The sequence below is a fragment of the Malus sylvestris genome, chromosome 7 (assembly GCF_916048215.2).
Source record: "Malus sylvestris chromosome 7, drMalSylv7.2, whole genome shotgun sequence".
Lineage (NCBI taxonomy): Eukaryota > Viridiplantae > Streptophyta > Magnoliopsida > Rosales > Rosaceae > Malus > Malus sylvestris.
In genome coordinates this window covers 21,001,887-21,024,300 of record NC_062266.1, presented here as the reverse complement: position 1 = coordinate 21,024,300, position 22,414 = coordinate 21,001,887, and the positions used below count along the sequence as shown (strand labels likewise).

The window sequence follows — 22,414 nt, the reverse complement described above, 5'->3', positions numbered from 1 at the left end:
TGGTTGCTTTCACAGTGCTGTTGATGCCAACGGAAGATGTGTCAGCGAAAAGAGAAAATAAAAATCTCAAAGTTGTTGAGAGAATTTGCGCCGGGCAGTTGTATGTTGAATTAGAGGAGCTTTGAACGATGCACAACCTCTTCTATTTATAGCAACGGATCCCCCAAGGTCGAGTTAAAACCCTATTCGGACTAGGACTTCTTCTCCTGATCAAACACTAACTCAACCAATCCTACTTTCACTATGACTGTGAACCTAGTCCTTTATTGAACCGGATTCGCTTTCGGGTTATTAATCCTACTGAGACTCCTTATTGCACCAGGACTCGACTTGTCTTACGTCATGACCTAGCCGACCTAGGTTTGGAGGCCCACGTACTGAACGATCCATAGCACCCTTGTCGCAAGGCCTTCCGGGCCGAGAATGATTCTATACTCGGCCCAAACTATTATTTTGGGCCTAAACAATGTGTTAAAAAGTTAATAACTTAAAAAATAAAATTTCCACCACTTACATCAAAACATATACGTTTTTCATCACAATTAAAAATTTCTCATATATGGAAGAATCTTAGCAATCTCCAACATTTTCGTGTTTTTCCTTTTATTATAGTATACTTGTTAGATATGTATTAAGAATGTTTTTATCTTACCAGTTCAAACTGAAGATTTGCTTCTTCTTTTTTCTTCTTTTTTTTTTTTGATAGAATTCCTTCCTAATAAGATTTGCTCTTTTCCTCATACCAGCTAAAGTTTCCTTCAAGGTTTTTATCGAGGCTTATTATTTGCACTCTATTTTCAATGTTTGTTTGTACGTATTTCAATTTAAATCAATGAATATCATATTTTCTTCAAAAATTACCCAGCTTGGGGTTCATTATTTGGAGTAATTTTTTGTTTATAATTTTGGCGTATTTTCTTGAATATAGTCGTCAAACTGATCATGTACATTACGATATGAGTGAATGATATGTTGGTATTCAAATGGTCATAAAGTATAGTATTAATAGATAAATACATGTATCTTGATATAAATAAAGTAATACGTGATGGTGTAACTGTAACACTAAAAAATGTGTATATCAATCATATGAATCATTTCCAATATAGCAAAAAAAATAAATATTTGACCTATAAAATGACGGAAAACATGTGAGAGTAGCCTATGTTGTTTCTTTTTCCTTTGGGAGAATTTGAGATTATTTGAATTGATATCTCCTAGAAAGTATTTTGAGGTTATTACATTTAGTTAACCGGATATAGCAACCCATAGTTTTCTTTTCTTGGGGACTAAGTATCTGCTATTCTACATTCCTTGTATTGTAGAGCGTTATTCATACATTCATTTTTACCTTTCACGCATTTTTGTTAATTTCTTCCATTGAAAAAAAAATTCAATTCATACGATTTGATGATTGTAAATTGAGATGATGTGTAAAAAGGAAAATTAAGTGTGTGGATAGCACCACTCCTTATATAAATGTATTGTTGAACGGGTAATGTTAATGAGACCAAATTTTTTAAACCAAATTTACAAACTAAGTGATGTGATTATAGATTGTTTGATTATTAATTAAGTATCAATTAACGTACTTGTTTCTTATTGGTAACACATTATTTGATTTAAAAATTCGGTCTCTCTAATATTATCCTTGTTGAATAAGTCACAATAGAGTGTCAAATTGAGCTATGTTGGAATAATTATTGCTACAATTGGGTTAAAGTTGAGAGACCATTACTCCAATTCGGTTAAAGATGAGAGACAATTTCTCTAGTTGAATTAAAATCGAGTGACTAATGGTAATGAATTTTTAGTTGAGATACCATAGCTACACGTTTTAATGAGTTGAGGAATCAATAGTAATAAATTTTTAATTTAATGATCATTGCTTTAATTAAGTTAAAGTTAAAGAATTATTATTATAATTTACTCTACGACATATCCAAAGACAAATAAATATTGCGGGCCTTGTTTATACTTGCGGTCAAGTTCCCATAAAACAATATATTTGTCTAGTATCTATCCCCTGTCGTCATTTAACCACCAAAAAAACAAAAACAAAAATAAAATAAAAAACAAATATTAAAATAGTTTTTTTTTTTATTTGGCAAAAAATATTAAAATAGTTTATGTGTTTTACTTGTTTACTCAATTTATTCTCTATGTTTTTTAGTTTGGCTGTTTCGGTCCTGGTGGTTTAAAGAACCATTTTTCAAATTCCTATGATGCAATTGGAGCTTGGTGTGGTTCTTCTACACCTAGTGTCACATCCTGGTTCAGACCCTCATCATATCTCGGGTTCGATTTCGTCGTAGTACGATATTGTCGACTTTGGGTCCCGACTACGTCCTCATTGTTTTGTTTCTGAAAACTCAGACAGGAACTTCCCAGTGGGTCACCCATCATGGGATTGCTCTCGCGCAAACTCGCTTAACTTCGAAGTTCCGATGGAACTTGAAGCCAGTGAGCTCACAAAATACCTCGTGCTAGGTAGAGATGAGAATATACATATAAAACATAGAGGATCCACTCTCCCGGCCCGGGCCCCCACCCCATCCCGAGCTTGAATCCGCCGTAGCACGATATTGTTCGCTTTGGGCCCCGACCACGCCCTCACGATTTTGTTTCTGAGAACTTACACGAGAACTGTCCAGTGGATCACCCATCCTGGGAATGCTCTCGCCCGAACCCGCTTAACTTCAGAGTTCCAATAGAACCCGAAGTCAGTGAGCTCCCAAAAAGCTTCGTGCTAGGTAAATATAAGAATATACATATAAGACATAGATGATCCACTTCATTGGACGATGTGAGATGTTACACCTAGGACACCAAAATATCAAACCATGAACCAAAAAAAAAAAACTATTAGTCAATTTGGTCAATTTTGTTAATTTACGGTTAAATATTTCATCTTAAATTACTAAACACTCTATTTATTTAAGAAACATGAAAAGCTCAATGTAAAATTAAAAAAAATACATAAAAATAAAATAAAAGTTCAGATTAAAAACTCAAGGCAACATCTCCAACCACAAACATACAGTGGGGAAAGGAGATCCACAAAGGAGGAGAAGGGGTGCAAACGGATGCTACGAAGGTGGTGGATCCAGAGATGACACAGATTGGGGTCATATGTGGTCAATGCTAGAGCAGGGGAGCGAAAGGTGGAGAGCAACGCAATGTCGAGGTATCGCTAGAGAAATGACCCGGAATTCGATGGCAGGTGGGAAACGTGAAATTTTTCCAGAGAAAGATAGGATGGGTGGTTAAGGGCGATTCATGGTGGTTGGAGTGTTTTCTTTGGATGGATTTGATAAACGGTGGTGGCTAGGATTAGGGTAAAAGTAGGAGCTGGGCGGGTTTCAATTTTGTTCTTGTTGAATTTTTATCATTTTCTTTTTCAGTATTTTTAACTTCTTTTATAGTTTTTTTTTTATTTTCTTAATTTTACTCTTTTTATCAATTTGAAACATGTGTGTAAATTTTTTACGGTAATTGAGAGCAAATTGGTCGGATGAGTAAAACACAGGCCATCTTAATATATACAGAATTTTAACGAAAAGCATCTGGTACTGTTCACTTTAACGAAAAACCACATTTTTATACTAAAAAATCAATTCTGGTACTATTCATTTTACCCTTTATTTTGTCCTTATCATTAAAATTCAAAGTTTTCAAACCCTTTTCATTAGTTTTCCTTAATATATAAGCCAAAAAAAAAAAAAAAAAAATCCCATGTCATCAAGTATTTCAATCTGATTTGAAGGCTGACGGCTGATATTGGGTTGGGTATCTCAGGAAGAGACCTTCCGACGGCTCTGTTGTCCCAAAAGGAAGGGCGACTAAGCATGGAGAGGTGATATAGGAACACGACACGTGGCGATAAAAATGAAAAATGTTTGACAGTCGAAACAAAATTGGCATATATACTCAGATCGAGGCATTTAATTCAAGTTAGTGGACAGTAAAAAAAAAATTATATATATATTCGCTTCTTAAAAACCTTCAAACCAGGAGTCCATGGTCAAGGGTCCCAGAAGCAAGGGGCAATGTTTGGGCCTAAAATGACAATTTAGTCAAATAAGGCCGATCTAAGAATTGCAAACCTCAGCCCAATGGACATCGTCAAGGCTAATGGGCTTTCAGCCCACAAATAAGGTTATCACGACATTGTCCTTATGAAGAAAGGGCTCTTGATTGTTTATCACAAAAACTTCATTTATTCAATTGTAAAAAATTGAATTCAAGTATAGTACTAAACAGATTCTTAATTTTTGTAAGCTTTGGACCCTCAGCCGAGAATAAATTCTTTTGGGTTGTCATGGATTTGGTATTTGATTGATTCCTGAGATTTTAAGAATAAATTCTTTTGGGAGATAGTGACGTTGGGATTAAGAGATGGTTATGCATAGAGGAGGGATGGAGAGTTAGGGAGAGACCTTTTTTTTTTTTTTTAATTATTGGTTTTTATTTCAATTATTTTTATAAGGTACTGTTCAAAAGTTGGGTATTTTACTCTCTAAGGAAATCAAAATTTTAAACCAAATTTTGTAGAAGTCTAGCATTGAAAAATTATAGCGTTAAACTCTGAAAGATCAGTAAAAGTCTAGCATTGAAAAAGTGTGAATTTCATGAAGTTTCAAATAGTCAATAAAAATTTACGAAATCTACAAAAGTATATCACATGAAAAAAAAAAACTATGCAAAAATCTATATAAATCTAAGGATTAATCTCAATTTACTACCTGAAGTTTCTTAGTTTTCAACATTAAATAATTGAAGTTTTTTTCATTCTAGAGTGGTACCTAAAGTCATAATTTTGGGACACTTTCACACATCTGTCAAGGTTGCTGTAAAATTAGTCGTTAATTGGTGACGTGATGCCCACTTGGACAATATCTGGGCACCACATGTCAATATAGGTCACACATGGTGTTGATCTTAAAAACTACCAAGCCTATGTGGCACGCAAGTCGAGTAACTAGTGAGCTAACTACGTCCTTCAATTGATGCGGAGCGTGCCAACTAGTCGGCCTAGCTCGGCCGAGGAGTAAAATATGTTAATGTTGCATTGGTGTGCTACTGACTTCTCGATCTTGCGATTGCAGCCGAGGAAGGAACACTCTTGGCCTTCGGGTTCTAGAGCATGAAGACAAGGCTGCTAGTTCTACGAAGTTCACAAATCGTCGGCGCCAGATTCGGTCACAGTGATTATATTTGTAAGGGTATAAGCACGCTAAATTGACACCAGAGTATAAGGGCATAAATACTCAAAAACAAATGTACGTTTTAATCGTAAATATGTTTCGGTCGTTAGAATGCCGAACTCTAAATCCAACTTATAAGTATCCAATCATAAAACAATTCGGCGTTCAATGTGCCAAGCCCTAGTAAACTGTAACACCTCACTTCGCCGAAAAGGTTAATGAGATGACATCCGCCAATAAAGACCCGAAAGTCTTTCTCGACCGAGACTTGGATAGATAACCAGTTGACCTCAACACAGTGTTGTTTATCCAAACTAAAGGTGTTCCGCGGTCGGCCTGTTCTACAGCGTCCGTTACCCATGAACCGATGTGGGGAGTCGAAAAAGAAATGAGGGTTAGGTGGGTGCAAAGGAGAGAAGGTAGGGAGAAGGGAGGGGAGGATGAGGGGTGGGGTGAGGGAAGGATGGATGTGCAGAGGTTGGGTGGGTGCAAATGAGAGAAAAGAGGGGAGGGGGGGGGGGGAGGGGTTGAGGAAGAAGATGCCCTTTTTTCCAATAATTTTTTTATGTTTAATTTTATATTTTTAATATCCACGTGGCTAGTCCAAATACAACAAAAAAAACACTGCAGCTAGTCAAACACTATTACACTGGTGATTGTGATCTCAGAATAATCCTAAACCCTCAATAATTTCCAAGATGGGGCAAATTGTATAGGCCTTGTTTCACAATCACCACGTTATGCTAGCGGCACGGTGATGCCATATAGGCATTTACAACTGCCCCGAAACTAGTACAGCAGTGCAGGCATTAGGGTAAACATAACATCATGCATAAAATCATCACGAGCAATGTCACGAAAAACTTTGGTTTTCACATATAGTTGCTAGGATAAATATCCATTAAACCACCTAAAACATTAACGTGACTTATGAGGGGTGTACATGTAGATCTATTCTTCCGTGTCTATTACAAAAGTACGAACCACACTTCCTTTATACATAACAAGAAGGAATACAAACCAGTCTCCTACATGCCCTCGCGACAAAGCACACTAGCCCATAGCATACTTCTGGGTCCAGCTCCTTGCGGTTGTCTCGTACTTTGACCTGTCTGTCTTGTACATATGAGCAATTTCCGGCACCAAGGGATCATCTGGGTTTGGGTCCGTCAACAGGGAACAGATGGATAGCAACACCTGAAATAGGAAACAAGAACCTTTCCCACCCACTTAAAAACCGGCATATATGAACGAGTGAAAAGGGTGCAAAGCAACCATTTATTAACAAATGACAGCCATCCACAGTGCACCCATTCATTGTAATCACCATCCCATCTCTAGTTTGTATTGAATAGGGAAATTGAAAACAGATTCAGTTATTAAATCACAACGTGGTCACTAAGAGAGCAGAACCTTAGATATGGTGAGAGCCGGGCTCCACTGCTCTTTCAAAATGTCAAGGCAGATACTTCCATTGCTGTTGATATTTGGATGAAAGACCTTAGTCCTAAAGGCAACCTGCAAAAACAATTTGGTGAAAGAATATTAACAAATTAAAATTCATCTAGACGTTTATAGAACTTTTGAGGAAAAGCATTGGAGACAATTCAACACAATATACTATTGATAATTCGTCAAAATGGGTCAATTCATTGAAAGAACCAATGTGCCAGCCAGGTTCAAACGTGTACTCGCAGGCCATGACCAGCTGTGCCCTAAATCATACACTGAACTGAACCTGCTGATACAATGGTTGATGGCTCAGACCTAGGACTAAGGCTAATGACTCAGTCCAAGACCCAAGCCAATATGTTTGACTTGAGCATCTAAGGCTTGGCCCTATATACTTACAGCATCAAGAATGTTTAAACACATAATCATACTATTAAGTAGTTTAATAACGCATATCATATAAGTGGAAGAAAATCGAAGAGACTAAGAGTTAAACAGGACAAAGAATTGATCATGACCAACAACCAAAGCAAACAACAATTTTCCTCCCTATCAAAGAGCATCAACTTCTCTCCAGTTTGTATCATGCCAGAATCAAATAGACAAAAATTAAAAAATGTTGGATGACTAAATCATACCCAACCGTTTAAGGCACAGTAAAGAACTCCCAAAAAACTACAGTAGAAAACCGCCACTTGATATAGTGGTTGTTCTTAGAGGTCACCATGCCTATGCCTGGACATTTGTTGTCATCCATTTAAAAACTCACCTATACACCAGCCACGGTTTCCAAACTTACTCAGCCTATTATTTTTCTTGATATCAGTAATTTAATAAAGTTGGTTACATTTTCTATTCTAACTTTATAGCCAGTGAGTTGTGGATTTGGGATTCAATTCGACATTGGACAGACTAATGAATAAGAAAATAATAACAAAACACCAATATTATCTTGAAAAGTTCAGAAATTTTCAGAAAAGTATCTCCAATATTGTGACTATAAAACCGCACCATCTATTGGATCTCCCGACAATGCCTAATGCCTGAATGCTACCCCAAACCAAAACCAAAGGGACTGCAAAAAAGGGGGTCGGGTAGAGAACAGCAGTTAACCATAATACAATTTCTATTAAGTAAACTAACAACTTCTACAATGAAAATTAAATTGATGTCATACCTTAGGTGGTTTGAATGGATAATCGGGAGGGAAATGGATGGTAACTAGAAAGACACCCCCTGCATAAGGACTATCTGGGGGACCCATTATCGTTGCTTGCCAATGGAACATGTCCTCAGCAACAGGCCCTGACATCAAACACAAGTAACCATTTTTAAAATACATTCTACACATAAAATTATCACCACGAAGTTCAAGCAACTAAATGCATGCCTTCTTTAGCAGCCAGAAATCAAAATGATGGAAGTACAAATTTTGAGGACAAAATTTACTTATTACTTCCACAGTTTAGTAAATTTTAGAAGAAAATAAACCTTTTTTTAAACGTGTTTATCTTTGATTCTGTTTCGATTAGGCAACAACTCGGTATAAAATCAATGATCATAAACCATGACAAATATGCTACCGGATGCAAATTCCCTCCATAGAGCGCAACTCAAATTTCGGTCAGCACAACACAACACTGAACATTCACAAGAATTCAACATCGTTCTATCACAAAAATTTATATATCCAAAATGTCTCCCAACCCCGTGATGAAAAAACAAAAGATCCAATATTTCATTGACAAAACAAAACTATCCGAATAGATCAAGTCAAATTCCAGTTAGCACAAAAATGCATTTGAATCAAAACAAATAAAAAAAATGCCTCAAAGATCCAATATTTCAATGCCTCAATAACACAAACACTGTAGCAAGTCCACAAACAAGAAATCTATCACATAATTTCCACAAAACCCAAAATTCTTTCTACAAAAATTAACTTGAGCTACATCAAACACAAAACCAAACAAGCGAACAAGCATGCAATAAAATAAGAACAACCCATGTCAGAATCTACCATTTTACAAAAAAACCATACACCCAAAAGGATTAAAATTCGTAGATCGAGCTTCGAAAGAGGCTGAGGACGGTGAAAAATGAAAGAAAACGGCAAAACTAAACAAAAGAAGGTAAATAAGAACAGGGGTCGAAGAAGGGGGTATTGTACCTGCGCTGCAAGAGGTCGGGGGGTCTTTCTGGAGATCTTTGAGCTCCTTCAAGATCCGTTTGGAAGCCATGGATGGACCTCGTAGATCGTAACGGATCTAAGGAAGGGGCGTTGCTTTGACAAAGAGGAGAAAGAAAGAGGAGTGAGCTTGACGAAGTGTAGCGTACAATAATAATAATGATGATATGATGAAAAAAGGACGGAATAATTATAATAATAATGACTTTTTGTTAGTAATGGGCCTGAGAGAGAGGAGAGAGATTCAAAACAGATTCTTGCTTTTATGTGAATCTCATTCTATCAGACTGAGATTAATTTCAAGCCGTTGATTTTGATGACTTTGTTTTGATTGCGTATTTTGGACGGCCGAGATTGGGTTTTCGATGGTTTTTCAAAATCCTTTTGAGGGATTAAAAACGGAAAGTAGGGAGCGATGCATTTAATTAGTGTGTTGAAATCCTTTCGAATTTCAACGTTTGGAGTCCAAAGGTCGAGATATCTGGACCGTTCAAGAGAGTGAGATTCGATTTTTTGTTTTATGTGAGGTGGGTCAGTGATATAAGTTAATGAGAACCGTATAATTTAATTTGAGTGGTTTTCATTTCTTAGTCCTTTGATTTCGTACAATGAGATTCGAATAAGATATCAACTTTTAATAAGTGGTTTTGGGTACCGCTGAACCTTCAAAAGCCGGAATAGTACTTGACCGCTTGACCATGCTTTGATTCTTGGTATGGTATCGGGTCAAGTAGAGACCTTGAGCATTTTTGTAGCCCAAAAACAGAAAGTAGAGGGTAATGCATTTAAATAGACTGGAGAATGATGGCAAACTCATCATTCGTCAACGATATGGAACATACTTGGACGTAGTTATTTTGGTTAAAGCAATTTACTTTGTGTTTTAAATGAAATGTGCAGACTAGAATCAGTCTTATTTTATGAGGTACGATAGTATGGTAGAAAGATTCAGATATTCCCTCTTTTTGCATTAAAGTTCATATCTTCTCTTGTGATTTAACCAAATCGCAATTAGTTTGATTATGTTCAACTTAGTTTGTTTGAACCGAATCAAATCAATAGAGTGGAGAATGATGGCAAACTCATCATTCGTCAACGATATGGAACATACTTGGACGTAGCTATTTTGGTTAAAGCAATTTACTTTGTGTTTTAAATGAAACTAGAATCAGTCTTATTTTATGAGGTACGATAGTATGGTAGAAAGATTTAGATATTCCCTATTTTTGCATTAAAGTTCATATCTTCTCTTGTGATTTAACCAAATCGCAATTAGTTTGATTATGTTCAACTTAGTTTGTTTGAACCGAATCAAATCATTCACCACAGATTGAACGTTATGGTTAGTGGCGGAGCTAGAATTTTGGCTCAGGAGGGGCCAAAAGTCTCACCTATAACGCTTTTCTGATTTAAGAAAAATAAGGATATGATGTGTTCTAACTACAAACCACCATCATTTGGGTTTAGTATGACGTCGTTCTTGTCATCCTCTTCCTCAACTCAACCCTGTATTATCATGACTCAAATTCAAAATAAAAGTCCCTTAGTGGAAGAAGAAAGGAATGAGGAGGGGAACAGATAAAAAAAAGGAAGAAAATAAAAAGCAAAAGTAACAGTATTAAAAGACTTCAAGGAATTAAATAAAAAAATAAAAACAAAAATCAGCTCTCTTGCCTACTTCCTCTCTCTCCCTCTTTTGATCACCTGAGTCCCTCAAAATTGACTGTGACGCTGGTTAATTGCATTAAGAGCCACCAACCTCAAATCGAACCCATTAAAGGAATAAGGCAAAGATTTTTGTTAGGGCTCTAATACCTTGAAAAATCTTTGAAAATTAAAGGGTTAACTCTCATTGTTTATGTGTGAAAAAGATGTCAAGGTAGGCCTGGGACCATTCTAGTCCCTTCATGGCTCCACCCCTGGTTATGGTCCCGCTCAACCTCTTGTTCACTACCTTCTCTCTCTTCTTTAGTTCTCTCACCAATCTGTTCCCAAAATTGTTTAACACCTACATTACTCTCTCCCCCTTTCTCTCCCTTCTTCTTCTGCAACTCTGAAGCAAGATCGTCATCCTCACTCATGCGGCGTCATCTTGTCACATGTGTGTGTTGTGGGAGAGGGATTGAGAGGAGAAGAAAAGGGGTTGGAGTAGGCAGTGTGGGTTGTTAGGAAGTGCAGAGGTCCGTGAAGGTGGAGAAAAAGAGAGGAAGAAGAAAATGAGGAGCAAGATCGTCCTCAAGGTCTGCACATAAAGGATTCGGAGAGGATCCTGGTCCGCATTAGCGAACCATTACCACGTTAAGGCAAGGCTTTCAGCACAGCTACATCGGTACATAAGACCCGAAGCTCCGAATCCCCAAGTACAAACTTCCTTAGGTTGGATGGGCTCACTCTCACTACTTTAGGTGATCAAAATTTATGAATCAACATTTGACACAGTCTGCGGAAATGAAGTCAATTCCCCACGACACAAACTGTCTTCTGGCCTTTGCTTCCTTTCCTTTCCTTTCCTTTTCTTTATGAGGCAGCCCCTCTTTTGTAGTTGTCCATAAGTTGTCTCCAACTTTTACCAAACTAATAAAAAGATGTCACAACTTTTTAGTTTACAAATAAATACATATGGCAAAATGTCAGGAGCCAAACAAGCTTTGTTATAAGAAAAAAAAAAAAATATATATATATATATATATATATATATATATATATAATTAAAATTTCAACCCATGCTCCTTCTAAATCGATCTAATTCCAATTGCATCAGAAGGATCGAAATCATGTTAGCCTGTATTTAGGAATTTAGATGAACACATAGATACTGCCCCCTCCTATTCTTTTTCCTATTTTTGAAACACCAAAGAATATATGATTTTTGTATAAGATGTCTGCTTGAAAGTTGCAGGATCCAGGTAGGTGATCGATGAGCTGACCAAATCAAACTCTCCCTTGTTTTGTCATCAGTTGAACATGTTATGTCAGGATCATGACATCAACGAATGTTGATCCTGCAAGGTGCACACACAGATTGACATCATTACTGCGCTTAATATTCCATACAAGAGTATAAAAGTCCACTTGGGGCCGTAACAAAAAAAATCATCATGCACTCTCTTTTTAAAATCCATTATATTTATTGAGCATGTAAATGGTAGGCATAATAACATTGTGTAAAGTTTCATATTCCAACTGATATGTCAAATTAAAATGTTTTTGGTTATTTATAAAATCAAGTAGGTCAAAATTTAATAATAAAATAATTAATATGTGAAGAAAATAAAGAAATAAGTGGGGCCACCATTAAAATAAAACAAAAAGAAAATAATTTTACGTTGCCTTCAAATTTGGCATCAAAGTGGAGAATGTCAATTCATGTAAGATCTTGACATAATTTTACGTTGCCTTCAAATAATTTTACGTTGCCTTCAAATTAGGAACCAGAAAACCACTTATTTTTGTCAAAATATTCCACATAGAATTTTTGACACCTCCTCCGAAAATGCTAAGTATATATTTCAATGTGATTGCTAACAATTATGGACCTTTACTTTTTGAGAATGCTATTCAAACTTCCCAAACACCTCTAAGTGGTGACTTTTCACGGTGGTTAAGAATTTTCTTTTCAATTCACTACATTTTGAATTCAAATCATTCTTCTTCACTTAATGTAATTAGTGTTTAATATCGCTTTGATCTTTTGTCATTAAAATTCAAAGACAATTAGAACGCAATAACATCACAAAGAACATATTTATATACCACATGATGTGACTGGTGTATATGCCATATTAAAAGAAAGAATCTAAAACACGAACACACATGCAAAATTCAAAATAAATAATTACCATTTGAATGCATTGATGGTGCACTTAGGCATCTCCCCTGCATCAACCACCTTCAACTTCACGCCGCCGCACAGTACATTGATCTTCACCGTCCCAATCCTCCACCCTTTGATCACGTACCCAACCCTCGTCTTTCCCTCCACCGCCACTTTTATCTCCTTACTCTTCAGCTGCGCCGCCAGCCTCCGCCCCACCGTCTGATCCACCACTTTATTCCTCACCCTCATATCCATCTTGAAATTCGTCGTGTTCCGGTGCCTCTGCGTGAACCTTCTAAGCTGCTTCGACCCCAGCCCCATCCCGACGTCGTTCTCGTCCCCAAGGATCGCGTGCATCTCGATCCCCTCGCCGTAGAAGATGTCGAGTTTCGGGTTGGGGTTCCTCACCTCGACGCTGGTAACAGCCTGGACGTCCAGGTGGGTCCCGTCGGTCTTGGAGACGGGGTCGAATTTGGGGATCTGGAAGGAGAGGAGGTAGAAGGCCGGGAGGCGGGGGTCGAAGTAGAGGTAGAAGATACCGCCGGCGAGGGCGACGACGATGATGACGATGAGGAGGAAGGTGCAGAAGACGCAGCAGCATATGCGGCAGCATCTACTCTCCCGGCTGCGCTTTGGGCGGAAGGAAGGGGGGACATTGGGTTTCCGGGGTGGTTGTCCGGGTACGGGTCGGCCCGGTTGATATGGGTCTCGGTATCCCGGCGGTTTGTGCACCACCGGTCTTATTGGCGGTTGTTGAGCCATTTTGTTGGATTACTCTGTTTCTGTTATATTCTGGGAAATTTTGCAGAAGAAAACAGAGACCCAAATGCGATTTAATTGAAATTTGAACGAATTTGAAAAGAAAAAAAGTGTAATTATAAAAATGTGGATTGAATTCAAGGAATGGATTGATTTGTGGGTACTGAAATTAATCGTACCGAGCAGGAAGAAGGTGGCAGCACATTTTGAAAACAATGGAATTTGAATTTTTTGGGATTTTGAAGTGCGATGAATTTTTGAATAGCGGATTTGAATTTCTGGGAAAAAGATGAAATGGGTAGTGAAATTTGGAGGATGAAGGTGAAGAATGGAGGGAGAAAGGAAGGGGAAGGATTGAATCTCAGGAAATCGAATCACCAACACAGAGTCTTTCAATTTATGACAAGGAGATAAGAAAGAGAGAGGGAGGGGCAAGCACTAAGGTTTAGGCGCGATATTCACGCGCGCCGTTGGATGCTGATATTGGCGGTTAGGATTTTTGGACAAGATTTTCTTTATTCTATCTTATTTTTTATTGTTTTATTTATAAAATAATTTATTTCAAATCTGGTCCTCAACTTTAGCCGGCTATACTTACCACATATTTATACCATTTCTCTAAGATCATCTTCAACCCTTAGGGTAAAGCCAGAGAATTTTAAGTCATAAGCTAAAAACTGTTTTTCTCCTCCAACCCTTGTGGCTTAAAATTTTAACCTAAGATTATTAAACAATTATTTTAGCCTAACTTTTTGTTTTTGGTAACTTTTTTTTTGAAAATAAATGTTATGTAGATTATCTTAATTTATTTTTATGAACATTTTAATTTAAAAATATTTAAATTCCGATAAGTAATTAAAATCATACAAATACATAGGTGTTTATACATTTTAAAGTTAAATTGATTTAAATTATTTTCTTAATTTATTTTAGACGTTAGATTTAGTTTTGGGCCGTCAAATCTTTTTTTTTACTATTAAATTTGATTTCATTTAATCATAGCTGTTAGATCATAAGTAAAAAAAAACAAAAAAAAAGTTTGAAATATGACAGTTTGGTGGGTCCAGAATAATTTAAGTCATGCTTAAATTCTAGGAGGAATCTAACCTAAAGATATATTTTCTCCCCATGGCTTATTTTAGCTCATGGTTGGAGATGGTTTTTTTTTTTTTGGAGGGGGGTTTATAATTTAAGTTTTATCCCATAGGTTGGAGATGGTCTGATTGAAGCAGGGTTCATCAACACATATAAGTCTCATATGTATTAAAAAAATGGTACAAATGTGCAATAAAACTAGCATTTTTGCTTTAGAGGTGGTTTCACTTTGGTCTTCAATTTTTTCGTCCCAAGTTGATCCATGAGCGCTTAAGAATTTGTTAATGAGGACAATAGTGGCATGGATTCCAAAATTAATAGGATTAGTGGTGGGTGCTATTCTATTCCACTAGTTTTTGTTTTTAGTTGGCATATACATTAGATTCGAGCAAGAACGGAATTAGAAATTTTTCAACGGGTAAGCTAGCTAAAAATATAGGCACAAGAATTTACGTAGTAGTAGGCAGAGGACGTTTTGAGTAAAATTGAAACAATAAAATGCCCTTAAAAATTATTGTGTGTCATTTTCTCAACTTTTGTAACAAAAGTTTATTTCTGCCCTTGTTAATCGCACAATCAAAAGTTTAGGGACCAACGTGAGATGGAAAGAACTTAAAAAAATAGATCTGTGAGTGTTTCACTTGTTACCTGACTCACACGTGACTAAATCCCAAACAATACTACCATTCCTCTCGACGATCTTCCCGATTTCATATAAATATTGTATATAGGTTCGCATATGTTAACAATCAGAGTGGCGCAGCGGAAGCGTGGTGGGCCCATAACCCACAGGTCCCAGGATCGAAACCTGGCTCTGATATTGAGTGGCTTCAGTTTCCTTTTTTTTTGTTTTTTTTTTTGAAACTTGGCCTAATTTCATGTCTTCCTGATTGAAATTGCACAGAGATCATCATCTGTAACATACATAACATAACACGTTATGCTCTCGGCTAATAGCACAACGAAAACCACGTCCTACTCTTTCACAAAAAAATAATAGAAAGCCGGGTCTCGGTGTTTCATTTTATGATCCTAGTTCCAAGAATCCAAGTTTAACAAACTACAACAGGACTGACCCCTTCTACTGTATCCTCTTGCGGCCTAGTGCTACGTAAACTGAAAGCACTTTACCCTATATAATCTGTACTGGTCTTCGAAAACCTCCCTTCTAAAGATCAAGGTGCTCGCTACAGAAGCTCGAAGGCACAACTGAGAGCTGCAGTCGCCCTGTCCACTCCTTGCCTGGCTTCAAGGTGGTTGGTTTCTCTATTGCTGCCCCATCCACACAAAGCATTTGTTTGTACTCCTCATCACCAAAATCAACCATAGCCTTCGACTTTTTCTCCCACGGGTTCCAAACAACTGTACGAGGGGAAATGAAAATGCAAACAGAAAGCCAAATTCAGTATCAACAACATATATCTTGGAGGGCAACGCAAAGATCACGCATGAAGTCATCTTTATGTTCAACATGTGAATGTGATATGCTTAGTTTTTCAACAGTCCATTTTTTTTCAATCGTACTGGTTGACATAACAACACTAAGAATTTCACTTTCCGTAAGTATAATAAATAGTGAAAATATCAAATATGTGCCAGCTTACCAACATCTGGTAGTCCTTCCTTTCTGATTACATATGTTCGTTTTTTCTCATGATCAAGGACTGCAACTACATTGGGCGAACTTAGATAAAGTCGACTGACCTGCAAGGGGAAAGTTTTTGTATCTATAAGCCAAAAACTCATACTGCATCAACACTACTAGCAAGAAAATCAAAAATTAGCTAATACTTGTCTCGAACACATTAGAAAGTCGAGACTGAATGAGTTTGGAAGAAAACATTATGAATATAATACTGTTCTGGGAGGTCGAATCGTACTTATTCTTCCATACCACTTACAATTAATATCACAATATGCAGAAATCAATTAATGACTTGTTGCCAAATGCCAACTCCTATTGTTTCCGAATTACCTTCAAATTTGACTCAAAATTTTAGAAACAACGGCAAATGAATGAGACAATGAACGAAGTGAACGTATGGGATAAACTTTCACAGACTTTGTGCAAAGACTTCACCATATTCACGGACTGCAACTTCCTGCATTATATGTAAAAGCAATTTCATATGCGTAAGAAACTTGCCTCAGACTCAAATGTTATGGCGTCTCCTTGTTCTGTAAAGCATTTTCTTTCACAAAGGTTGTCTAAGTAGTCAAGTGTCTCCAGCCCCTCTATCCTCACCTCACTATGGACAGAAGTCATTTTCATGTTAAAAAATCGTATCACGTGCCTATAATGGAAGCACATATGCAACAACCAGAAGGCAGATGATTGTGAATTCAACAATAATAGCATTGTGAATTCAACAATAATAGCTACATACCTTATATCAGAAACCGAAAAATAAGTGTGGTAGGCAAAGGAGAAACTAAATGGCTTGCTGTTGACATTTCTAACTCGTGATGTCAGGTTCAGATCTCCATTTGTTGCAAGAGACACCCTAAGTCGAAACTCAAAACTGCAAAGGGAACAAAGAAATGAGAAAACAATTATCTAGGATTTGCTTTTTGGTAAAAAATAGACCATACAAATTTCAATCGACAGGAAACGAGGTGCTTGTCCCCTTTACCTAATGAGAGAGCTTATTGTAGTTTTATATAAGAATACTGCATCCAAGCTCATACCTATGGGGCCAACACTTCAGGTCGTTTTCAGACGGTTTAAGTAGTAGATCAATGAAGGATTTTCCATTCGAATCGTTTGGTTGATGCATTTCAGGATTATCATCAATTGCCCACACCTTGTTCCTCGCAAAACCATGTTGTTCTAGCGATCCACAGTTCCCAAACTTCAAAAGGATTAATTAAAAGCATTAGTTGGAGTTTTCACTTTTTAGTATCTTTTTAAACAGATAGTTTATACAGGAATAATTGATAATACCTGTGGGAAACAAATGACAATTCCTCCTCGCATTGCTTTTGCGGGCTTGAAGATTGCCTATGGTTGATGAAACGCATGTTAAAAAGAATCTATTATCCATATCTCTAGCAGGTAAGATATGTCTTAAACCACTCTTGTAACAGTAACTGCATTGTGCCAAATATCGGCTGCAAAGTTACCTCCAGTATGTATCAGGACATAGCTTTGTATCAAATATAAAATGCAGTTGAAGTTCTGATCCAACAGGAAATCTGATTCAAACTCATTCATAAACTATGAACTAGCACAGATTAGATTATCCTAAAGCAGAGTACTCGGTCAACCCAGTTTTAGTTCTACGTCCAGTCTCCATTGTACGGAGAATATTAGTTCTTCACCAATCAACCAAGTCTTATGAATTGAAAACTCCGGTTTGATCTGGAAAATGTTATAACCCTTGAAAGGTGGTTCTATACATATCTTGTGATTATTTGTCTGAATAATTAGACAAACAACATTTATAAAACATAGAACAATATCCATGCCATGATAAAAGACGAAATCAAATGCTTTCAACTATGACAGCCACAAAATTGTACAAAATAAACAAATGGATGGAAAATATATACAATAGGAAGTGAAAAGTTATACCTTGTTACTAGTGAACAGGAGTTCTTGGCCGTGCTTATTCCTCCACGAAGTGACCTGTCCTCCATGTAAGCTAACCTATGTTATCAGAAGAGAAATCATTAATCACCCCACTAATACAGAAACCGACGTGGTATAGGAACAGAAAATTTCACATTATGAACTAACAATTTAAGGACAAACTCCAAATTCATAGCCTTGGGAAACTTAATCAATGGCGAAAAGAAGAGATTCTCGAATCTCACCCGTGCCGAAGCCCCTTGTTGGTTCTGAAGCACTACCTGTTCTACCCCATTCCTATCTTTTGTAATCTCAATTGCTGCCCTGTATTGACATTCTGCGGCTGAATGCCCCATTTTGAAAAAAAACAAGCAGAATTCTACCTCTCCCAACTCAAAAAATCCCAGTGACACAATCAAAGATCTATACTTAACCAAACTCCTAAACTTGAGAAAAAAGCAGTAATCTTTCAAACTAAAAGAGAAAACCCAACTACCATTACTCCTCAGATCTACAAAATCTCAACTTTTACAACCCCAAAATGCTAATGCCTCTTCAAGTGTCATTAAAGCACCAAAACCCCAAATCCAGAAAACCCAAGAAGTGAAACTTGGCAGCTGCACAGCAAACCTCCAACACCCACCTAAAATTCATACAATCAATTGAATGTCAAAGATAAGGGCAAAAAAATCCAAATTTGTGCAGCCTCACTTCTGTGTAACTTTGAATTAAACACACTCATAAAAAAGAATAAAACCAAATTCTCAACTGTAACATGCCTTTTTCATAAAACCAATCAAGGGAAAATTGAAAACAAAAAGAATTCAGTCCTTAATTACTCGAAGCAACCTTAAAAGTCTTTTAAGTTTTTAATTAAATTTTCAGGCAGAAGCCTCTCTTAACTTGCAAATTAAACAATGCACAGACAATATGTTGAACAAACACCAAAACTGAGTAAATGTCTAAGTGCAAAGGCAACCCCTTTTCCTAGGAAGCATTCAGTGTTTCGAATTTGGTATTAATAACAGAAGCTATTTCTCTTTACCAAAAAAAAAAAAAAAACAGAAGCTATTTCTGAAAGGAACCGAAAAGAAAGAAATTAAAATAAAAAGACCAAAACAAAAGTGTAGGGGACAACATCGTGGGAGAATGAGAAGGAAGTGAATAAAAGAAAAGGAAATATGTTTGAAGATAATGGGAAAAAAAAGCAGTGTTTTGTTGCAGAGATCTAGTAGGAAGGAGTAGGGACGTGGAGAACGAGAAGTACATGAACGAGAAAAGTTTGAGAAGCCATTTGTTTGGACCTCACCAACGTCGGCAGCTCTTTTTTTGATCTAGCGAGTGCCAACTTTGAATATGGACTGAAAATGACAACGTTTGTGTCCTATGTTTATTGTGGGGTGTTCAGTTTGCTTTTGGCCAAGGATTTTGACATTAATTTGGATATATTGAGGTGGTAGTAGTGAGCAAGATGAATGATTTTTATGATACTGTAGAAATTGTATGGTTAGGCAATATATTAATCAAGTCAGAGTATTACTCTATTATGATGTCAAACTATTTTTATTTTGTGGTTGCAATGAGATTTACGATTAATATCCTTGAGGTTTTACTTTGTTGGTTGTATTTTTGTTTTTAACATTCTTATTGGAAGAAATTCTGCGTTCAAGTATCACCGATACTTAACTATAAAAATAATATTAGTGACAATTCTTCGTATTACGCAAAAAGGGAGGCTATAAAAAGACTGTAGAACTAGGAGTTGCAAGTGTGAAAGTTTCACATAGTATTCAAAAATAGGATGCTTTAAATTCAATATCAATATATATTTGGCTCAAATGACAACAAGAAACTCGTTTTAGTTACGTCTAAAGTATTATGTTATCTCATTCCACACAGTCCTTGCTTTACTTATCTTCTATTTTGCCCTTTTGTCCAGGTCCACGTTCAACCTTTCGTCTTCGTCTGCTTCCTGTTTTTTTTTTTTTTTTTTTTTTTGACTAGAGAAAATTGTTAAGGAGATCTCTTTCAAAGTGAGACTATTTTGTCACCTCACAGTTTAATGTCAATTTTGTGATAACAATATAAAATATTGTGCTAAAAACATGAGGTAGCGGAGAGTTCATGAAGAGTTCCACTTTTAAGATAGTTCTTTGACATTTCAATTGATTGAATTCCCACGCCCTTTATGCATTTTGAATCATCCAAATCATCACATGTAAATGTAACATTAGACATGTGCTTTATAAAGGAGAAATTTTCAGTATGATTGTAACCAAGGAAGAAAAAGTCGATAATATTGGCGAAATATCGCTGATATTATCGTTTTTTTGAAGTTTTGAAATTTTTTTAACTATCCTACCTATTTTTGTTAAAATATCGCGATATTTTCAATATTTTCAATATTATCGCAATATTTTATTAAAAAATACTTAAATATGTTAAATAAACTCAACACATACTTCGCTTGATCATGGCCCAAAGACCAAACAAGCTTTGGATATCCCAACAGGGGAGTGTGGATTTTATAGGAAAAATGGCTTGCTCACTTCCTTGCATGGGCGATGTGGGACTCGCCCAATGGGAGAAAAAATCAAAATTTCGGCCGAAATTTTACACCCACTTTAAACGGTCATAACTTTGTCAAAACTCAACGAAATCAAGCAAGACAAAAACGAAAGTTGTAGCCCTCGAAGAGACGAAGAGAATGGTACCTCACACGACATCTGAATCGTCGTGGTTTGGCCGGAAAATTCCTCGAAAGTCACTGAGGTCGCCGGAAACTGGGTAAGATTCAAATGAGTATAACTTTTTCAATACTCAACGAAATTGAGTGAAACAAAAAGGAAAGTTGTACTACTCGACGAGACGAAGAGATTGATACCTTGTAAACCGGCCAAATCGCAGTGGTTTGGCCGGAAATTTCCTCGAAAGCTACTGAGGTCGCCGGAAACTGGGTAAGATTCAAATGAGTATAACTTTTTCAATACGCAACGAAATTGAGTGAAACAAAAAGGAAAGTTGTAGCCCTCGAAGAGACGAAGAGATTGATACCTTGCACGCCGCCCAAAATTTAATTGACACACTCCTGGCTTCCAAAATTCAATACTTTTACTTTATATCAACTTGAAAAAACATAATCGGCATCCAAATTAAAGTTTAGTCTTATTCAATGTATTGATTTTCAATTGTTAATTGATATACTATAATTTGGAACTTCAACGCCTAGACGCATGATTATGGTGTGTTTAAACTTCTTTCATTAATTACTACATATTTTCTACACTCACAATGTTTGCCAGCTCGCTATATAATCAACTTAAATCAGTTAAATCCATCATGCAATGCATTTCCTTCCAATTTTTTGTGATAAACTAATAGATAATTGACTAAATAAACATCCTACAAAGTTTCATTAAAAATTTCCAAGTTTTTCTTACAATTTCCGTGGTTTCCATGTAATTTTTATCGATATCGATATTATCCCGATATTTCCATCGATATTTCCGTGTTTTCGGACTACCGATATTTCCGATATTACCGATATTTTCTTCCTTGATTGTAACCTCGCTATGTACTTGAGACGTGCTTTATAAGGAAGAAAATTCTAACGTAACCACAACACTGCTGTGTATGGCCATGGGTCAGCTGTCTTTGTTTATGTGTTTCTATTGTATCTTTTTGCTAATATTTTGACAATTAAAAAAGAACCGAGAGATAACTTTATTAACTTTTTTATTTGGTATTTAACAATTAAAAAAGAACTTAAATATACAATTAAATAAGCGAGCGTAGGTCAACCTTCTTCTCGATGCTCATATCTCAAACTCTAGCAAATCTCAGCAATCTGAATCATAATCTCTACTCTCCTAATATCTGCAGAAACAACACCATTAATCTTGTACAGGTTTTGTCTTCTGCTTTCTCAAAGCCCATCTTCACTTTTTTCTCCCTATCTGTTTGTTAAAAAAGTGAGCATTGAGCAAATCTCTGCCCCAATCTGTTCTCTATGGATGTACCACTATTTTCTTTATAATAATGAAAATATGAAGCGAAATTTTTATTTGAAACCATATAACTTCATTCTACATCAAATTTGCTCTCTAGTTTTAGTCCATGAATTATCGTCTGAGTGAACTGCAGATTTACTTGAGAGTGAGCTGCAAATTTAGTCTCTGAATTATCATATGAGTGAAAATTAAGTCCCTAAATTTTTTTAGAAAAATCAGTCATAAACTACAAAAATCTGCCAATTACATTCCTAATATTAGATTTGAAGCTATTTTATTAAATTTTAAGTCAATTAAACTCACGTGAAGGTAGGT

The 22,414-nt window shown here is 36.4% G+C and overlaps 2 protein-coding genes, 1 long non-coding RNA gene and 1 other non-coding gene across 8 annotated transcripts; 1 reads left to right on the top strand and 3 right to left on the bottom strand.

Moving 5' to 3' along the window:
- Window positions 1-6,060: 6,060 nt before the first annotated feature.
- LOC126630038 (ubiquitin-conjugating enzyme E2-17 kDa) lies at window positions 6,061-9,016 on the bottom strand. Its single transcript, XM_050300210.1, has 4 exons — window positions 8,830-9,016; window positions 7,837-7,964; window positions 6,621-6,725; window positions 6,061-6,404 (listed from the first exon to the last, which is right to left on the bottom strand). The coding sequence occupies exons 1-4, from the start codon at window positions 8,897-8,899 to the stop codon at window positions 6,261-6,263; spliced, it is 447 nt and encodes a 148-aa protein (XP_050156167.1). The 5' UTR covers window positions 8,900-9,016; the 3' UTR covers window positions 6,061-6,260.
- Window positions 9,017-11,433: 2,417 nt separating this feature from the next.
- Window positions 11,434-19,438, bottom strand: LOC126629964 (putative glucose-6-phosphate 1-epimerase). Of its 5 annotated transcripts, none has more exons than XM_050300132.1 (8): window positions 18,335-19,438; window positions 18,093-18,167; window positions 17,463-17,519; window positions 17,207-17,370; window positions 16,906-17,040; window positions 16,665-16,767; window positions 16,123-16,222; window positions 13,067-13,456 (listed from the first exon to the last, which is right to left on the bottom strand). In XM_050300132.1, exons 1-8 carry the CDS (start codon window positions 18,443-18,445, stop codon window positions 13,278-13,280), a joined length of 924 nt encoding a protein of 307 aa, XP_050156089.1. In that variant the 5' UTR covers window positions 18,446-19,438; the 3' UTR covers window positions 13,067-13,277. The 5 variants fall into 5 exon arrangements, with proteins under 5 accessions (XP_050156092.1, XP_050156091.1, XP_050156089.1 ...); XM_050300133.1 differs by lacking the exon at window positions 13,067-13,456 and adding an exon at window positions 15,018-15,432 and having other exon boundaries at window positions 18,335-19,433; XM_050300131.1 differs by lacking the exon at window positions 13,067-13,456 and adding an exon at window positions 15,513-15,880 and having other exon boundaries at window positions 18,335-19,431.
- Window positions 15,267-15,338, top strand: TRNAM-CAU (transfer RNA methionine (anticodon CAU)). Its single transcript has one exon. It is a non-coding gene; the product is annotated as a tRNA-Met (tRNA).
- Window positions 19,439-20,408: 970 nt separating the features above from the next.
- Window positions 20,409-21,141, bottom strand: LOC126630496 (uncharacterized). Its single transcript, XR_007626017.1, has 2 exons — window positions 20,974-21,141; window positions 20,409-20,872 (listed from the first exon to the last, which is right to left on the bottom strand). It is a non-coding gene; the product is annotated as an uncharacterized LOC126630496 (long non-coding RNA).
- Between the last annotated feature and the right edge of the window lie 1,273 nt (window positions 21,142-22,414).